General features: G+C 47.8%; 1 protein-coding gene across 10 annotated transcripts in view; it reads right to left on the bottom strand.

Moving 5' to 3' along the window:
* Window positions 1-6,000, bottom strand: part of LOC115180558 (filamin-C) — an 88,302-nt gene that overhangs the window by 205 nt on the left and 82,097 nt on the right. For 5 of the 10 annotated variants that reach the window (XM_029742732.1, XM_029742734.1, XM_029742736.1 and 2 more), the window contains 11 exons: window positions 5,843-5,995; window positions 5,577-5,699; window positions 5,055-5,330; window positions 4,140-4,409; window positions 3,799-3,936; window positions 3,472-3,587; window positions 2,718-2,850; window positions 2,217-2,393; window positions 1,749-1,967; window positions 993-1,205; window positions 1-870 (listed from right to left, as the gene is read on the bottom strand). The exon at window positions 1-870 is cut by the window's left edge and continues 205 nt beyond it. In XM_029742732.1, coding sequence (XP_029598592.1) covers window positions 683-870; window positions 993-1,205; window positions 1,749-1,967; window positions 2,217-2,393; window positions 2,718-2,850; window positions 3,472-3,587; window positions 3,799-3,936; window positions 4,140-4,409; window positions 5,055-5,330; window positions 5,577-5,699; window positions 5,843-5,995 — 2,006 coding nt within the window. In that variant the 3' untranslated portion in view covers window positions 1-682. The remainder of the gene's footprint in view (window positions 871-992; window positions 1,206-1,748; window positions 1,968-2,216; window positions 2,394-2,717; window positions 2,851-3,471; window positions 3,588-3,798; window positions 3,937-4,139; window positions 4,410-5,054; window positions 5,331-5,576; window positions 5,700-5,842; window positions 5,996-6,000) is intronic. The other 5 variants (XM_029742733.1, XM_029742737.1, XM_029742738.1 and 2 more) reach the window with 2 other exon arrangements.

The following is a 6,000-nucleotide window of genomic DNA, read 5'->3' as shown; positions in this document are numbered from 1 at the left end:
AAACCGATTGCTACGCCGTACCCTCTTCCTCAGTACAAAATTCTTGGCCAACCACATCTCTGTGTCCATGGTTACACCCGTAATGACACAAGAGGGCCCGGTATGAGGGAGAATAGTTTCTAAAATCGACAGAAATCTTCTCCTTTGAAACAATATAAGACAATTTTCTGTCAAAGAAAATAAAAGGACTGAATAAATAAAGGTAAATAACTCCTCTCTGTCTGTCAGTGACCCAGACAGTGACGTCACAGCCATCTTCCCTCATGTAAGGCAGCCATTTTGACCAGGCCAGTACAGGCAGTGTGGGACACCATTGGGGGACTAGCTAAAAAGCACATGGTAGTGACTGCATACTGTGTTTGTGCTCTGAAAATACTAACATAGGCTGATGCAGACAGAAAACATGATTTGACCTCTTTGTACATTCTCTCTCATTGAAAGTAAACAGCAACAGGGTGGCTAGTTGGTGGGGCAGCGCATACATAGGATGATTGGCACCTCAGATTTTGTGATGTCACCTGGATAAGTTATCAGAGATATGTGGTACAATGCATGATGGGTAAATTACTCCCCCCCGGACAGACGGAAAAAGTCTTTGTATCTTTAGTGTGTCTGTGGGGGTGTTGGACTAGTCCATTCTGGGATACAGCAGGGGGTTGTACAGGGGATGGATGAGTCCATTTTAGGGGACGGTGACATGGAAGGGGCTGCCGGGGACATTTTCATCCCCCCATTTGACGATGAGGATGTAGTTGCCCTGTTCTTTGACAGTGTAGGTGACGTTGTACATCCTGTTGCCCAGGTGTTTAACGTAGACCTCTTCACACGGGGTCTTGGGGCCGTGTACCCCCACCATCAACATGTTAGTTCCTATAGGGGAAGAAACACGGCAATATTAAGTATTTGCGTGATTGTATCTGCGTGTGTATACTTTGTATGTGGGTGCAGTTGTACGCGTGTGTGTCTGCGTGTATATGACCATCGCCTCACACCTGCTTTGCTGCAGTCCACTGTGAAGGTGTTCTTCTGCCCTACAAAGGCCTTTGATAGGCCGGCGCCCCGGGAGACCACCTTACTGGCATCCGAAGAGAACTTAGGGCCATAGGCCACGCCCATCGATGACGACGACGACGACGATTTGGTTACTGTCTCCACAAGTACGGACGAAGTCTCATGTAGACTGTGACCACCAGAGAGACGAGCACCTAGAGAGAGAGAGAGAGAGAGAGAGAGAGAGAGAGAGAGAGAGAGAGAGAGAGAGAGAGAGAGAGAGAGAGAGAGAGAGAGAGAGAGAGAGAGAGAGAGAGAGAGAGAGAGGAGAGAGAGAGGAGAGAGAGAGAGAGGAGAGAGAGAGATAAAGAGAGATAAAGAGAGAGAGAGAGAGAGAGAGAGAGAAGAGAGAGTGGGGTTGCATAAGAGGGGTTGCGTAAGATCTATAATCACAACTGGCATGTTGCATAATCTCTCCTCATATAAAACATAAACACACACAGCTTAGGAGCCCTCTGGACAAATACAGAATGTCTAATATAATAGGAGGGTGTAGAGGCTAGGGACTCTTCCAACTCATTACACCAAGCCTCCACAAGGTCTGAGGACTCTTCAGTAGACCAGTACACACACACACACACACACACACACACACACACACACAAACACACACACACTTGCCATCTCTCCATCAACACATTCTAGACTCAACACTGAAACGTTAGTGTCTGGGTAGCGTTGCTCTATAGAGGACTTACCTGTGACTTTAGCCTTGAAGGGGCTGCCTACGATGTGGGATGGTCCTCCGTATTTGATGGTGATGAGATAGCTGCCGGGGGCCATGGGTGTGTAAGTGACCTTGTAACCCTCGGGACAATCCTGACAGTCCATCTTGACCTTGGACGGCCCATCGATGGTCACTGACAGAGCACCCGACCCCGCATTACACGTGTTCACTACAAAATCTGATGCCACGCCTACAGGAGGGGAGGGGATAGAGATGGACAGGGAAAACATCCAATCAGAGGTGAGTTAGAAGAGACATGTGAGCCAGTATTGGTCATTTATACATTTTGTGTATTTTTCCTTACAGTAGCCTATAAGCCTTCTTTGGGTATTTGAAATGACCTAATTACCGAACTGTGTTAAAATTCTAATAAACACATACCGTATTTGTCTACCTTATTGTATGTGTTTGTGTGGTTACAACACAATGTTCCTCATACCTGTGGTTCCTCCTTCCAGCCCAGGTCCGAAGGCAGACACCATTCCCGGGTCTCCGACCTGTCCGATCTCTCCCACGCGGATCTTGAAGGGACTACCGGGAATGTGGCTCCCGTTGAAACGCACTTCGATGGAGTGGACTCCGTTCTCCCTCGGGATAAACCGGATGGCGTGCTGGTCTGCAGGGGAACCAGAACGGGAAGGTTAAAATGGCCGACATTTTACAATATTCACAATTTACTTACTGAACCTTTAATTTAGCAAGACATGCAATTGAGATGAACTTCTTTATAATGTAGGATGAGCACCTGGTGCTTTGGTTGTACAAGCCCTCTACTGGAAAATACTACTACTGCATGCACTGCTGGTTCTTGACTTGATGTATTTTCTTAATTATCAAAGGAACTGAATCAATCTGGTGGAAAAGGCAGTATCTTAGATATTTTCTGTACTGTATAGTTGTGAGTTGTTGTATTGTCAGTTTGTTCAGTGCTACGTCTTACCGCTGTCCAGCTCAGTAACGTAACACTCCTCTACAGCTCCGGATGGGGTGTGAACCTTAGCATCTACCAACCCCCTCGCCCCGTTCAACTGCACCGCGAACGACGCCTCCTGGCCCACCTTCAACCCCATCTCCTTCAATCACAAAGGTTAAAGGTCAATGATCTAATAAGCCCCATGTGGTCAGACTGATGACAGGGTGTGGGGTAACACATTTCCTCTATAGCAGAAGCAGCTAATAATAATTATCCAACCATCTCACCCCCCAGCCTGAACACACACACACACACACACACACACACACACACACACACACACACACACTGCCTGCATATCAGAGTAGTCTGACCAATGTATCCACTAATCAAACTATTCATAGCTAATCTAAATTCATTTACAACTCAAATATAGATGACCTTCCGTCTCTGGTTTAAATGAAGAAGAGGTTATGACAGGTGTGTCTGTTCATATAGCAGTGAACTCTGCTCTCTGTATAATACCATTCCAGTCCTCAGTAATGAAGGTGCTAACAATGATAGACATCAGAATAAGGTCAGCAACCTCAGCATCCAGTGTCAAATCAAATCAAATGTTATTGGTCGCATACACATATTTAGTAGATGCTATTGCGGGTGTAGCGAAATGCTTGTGCAATGTCGGAGTCCGGAGTGTAAGTGTGTGTGTGTGTGTGTCTGTGTGTGTGTGTGTGTGTGTGTGTGTGTGTGTGTGTGTGTGTGTGTGTGTGTGTGTTCTAACCTGTAGGCTGGTGACTGTAAGGCGGCGTGCGTTATCAGACAGAGTGGCGATGGGGACTATAAAGGGACTGTCTGGGACGTGTTCATCATTAAACTTAATGGACACCTCATAGTCACCTGGAGAGAGAGAGAGAGAGAGAGAGAGAGATACAGAGAGAGAGAGAGAGAGAGATACAGAGAGAGAGAGAGAGAGAGAGATACAGAGAGAGAGAGAGAGAGAGAGAGAGATTGGGTACATAGTGAACCTTGTGACTTCAGGTGTAGAATATGTCCAGTATGTGGTTGTGTACGTTACATTCATTTAGTGTGTATAATATGTCGGCCTGACCTGGTTCCTGCACCACATAGGCCACTCCACAGGATCCGTCCTTCCTGTCTTCAAAGGTGATCTCTGCCTTACTGGGCCCCTCTACAGCGATGGACAGACCTCCTGCACCAGCCTCTCTGGTCCAGATACTAAACTCAGCTACAGAGGAACACAGACAGTCAGTTATACAGTATATACAAAAGGGAAAGAAGTATATGGATAGTTTCATTATCTTGATCAAAAGCCCAATACATCCCTACATTTAGTGAATGACTGACAAGGCAAGGCTCTCCTATTCAGAAGCTTCAAACCCTGCCTATCACTTTCTAAGAGAGCTCTACTGCCCCCCTCAGCCAACCTACCTGCCACTCCTGCCACTCCTCTATCCAGCCCCGTGCCCCCGGCTCGGACCTTGTGTGCCCCTCCCTCTCCCAGGGGCCCCACGGTGAACTGGAAAGGGCTCCCGGGGACGTGCTGGCCCCGGTACTTGACGTTGACCGTGTGGGGACCCATCTCCTGGGGGATGAAGCGGACGCTGTAGGTGCTGTCCTCGCCGTCGATGATCTCTGCGTCCTCCGTCTTACCCCCCGGACTGGTCACCTGGGCCGTCATCTCCTGGGTCCCCTGGTCACCTGGAGGGTGACCAAAAAGAGGGAAAGAGAGCAAAGGTAGGGGGGGAGAAATATATGAGAGAGGGAAGAAGAAAGAGAGAGAGGAGAAGGAGAGAAGGACAGAAGTAGGAGTAATAATTCAGACAAACTTCAAAATACTGTTCACTCTCTGTTCACAAACAATCAGGTTGTCAGTAGGGGTAGTGGAGAATCAGAGAGAATCAGAGAGACTGTATGAGGTTAGTCAGGCTGACATGTGGATACAGCTGCGTGTGGATCAGTCTCTGGCTGTGTGATGTCAGAGTAAGATGGCTGGGTCACAGAGGTGACAGCCATGAACTGCTCAGATTTTCCAGCTCTGCGCTCTCCTTTAAACGCCCTCCTATAAATTCCAATCTGGGAGGAACATAAAGTGACTCCCCAACTCAACACACACGAAGCCACACACATGAATTCATATCCAGACATGTTACATACATCATTGCATCATGCAATTAAAAAAATACAAAATATTCAACTTAATCTGGCAGTAGTTTGACATACATTTGTATTCTAGATGTATGTATTATTCTGTATTAAAACAAAAAGGCATAGCCAAACTGGACACTCAACACAAAACACACACATTCCGAATCAATTAATCGGCATTAGACAGGCCTCACACACCCTCTTGTGTCACACACACACCCTCTTGAGACTGTCTGGTAGTGGCTGGTATCCCACTGAAGCCTGTGAGACTCTGACTCCCCAGGAACTCTCCAAACACGTCCCTGAAGGGGTCTCCCCCGACCTGGGTACTCTCTTCCACGCGCACCTCCCGCTTGGTCTCCCCCACCCGTGTTTTACTAATCTCTGTGCGCTCCGTGCGCGTGTACGTGTGACTGCTGCGCGTGAACGTGCGCGTATGCCGCTCCTGGGCCGACACCATCTGAAACCAGTTACCTACAGAGGGAGGAAGGGTGGAAGGAGGAGGAGGGAGGGAAGGAGCAAGAGATGAAAATAGAACTATGCAGTAGGAAGACCAAGCAAAGGGTCACAACAGCGTGTAATAAAGGTATGTGAAAGCATGTGACTGTGCAAGGAGAGGAAGATAAGAGAAAAGGAGGGATGATAGATAGAAAGGAGGAGAGCCAACGGGCTTTTTGGAATTTCAATCCTGGACCACACACAGACCATAACGGTTCTCACCTGGTATTTTGAGGTTGAGGTTACAGGTGCTGCCCACAGTAGCAATGGATGGAGCATGTCTCTTCCTGGTGATGCTCTCCTTCACCCTGCCCTCACCACACACCTTCACTGTGAAAGGACTTCCTGTGGGATAGACCAATCACAGCCAGTTAGGAACCCAAATCAGACAAAAAAAATGCAAGATAAGTCTGTTTAGACAGGAGCTGAATTGTATTCAGGCATGTTGAAAGACACCCCTGAGGCCGCCGGAGGCCCCCTGAAATCACCTGGAATGTGCTGGTCGGCGAACTTGATGTTGATGATGTAATTTCCTGGTTCAGTGGGACAGTAGGTCACCTTACAGGTACCATCCTCCACATCCTCACAGTTAATATCCACCTTACTGGGACCCTCAATAGACAGACCCAGACCACCATAACCTGAT

The sequence above is a fragment of the Salmo trutta genome, chromosome 40 (assembly GCF_901001165.1).
Source record: "Salmo trutta chromosome 40, fSalTru1.1, whole genome shotgun sequence".
Classification (NCBI taxonomy): domain Eukaryota; kingdom Metazoa; phylum Chordata; class Actinopteri; order Salmoniformes; family Salmonidae; genus Salmo; species Salmo trutta.
This window is presented reverse-complemented; position numbering and strand designations above follow the sequence as displayed.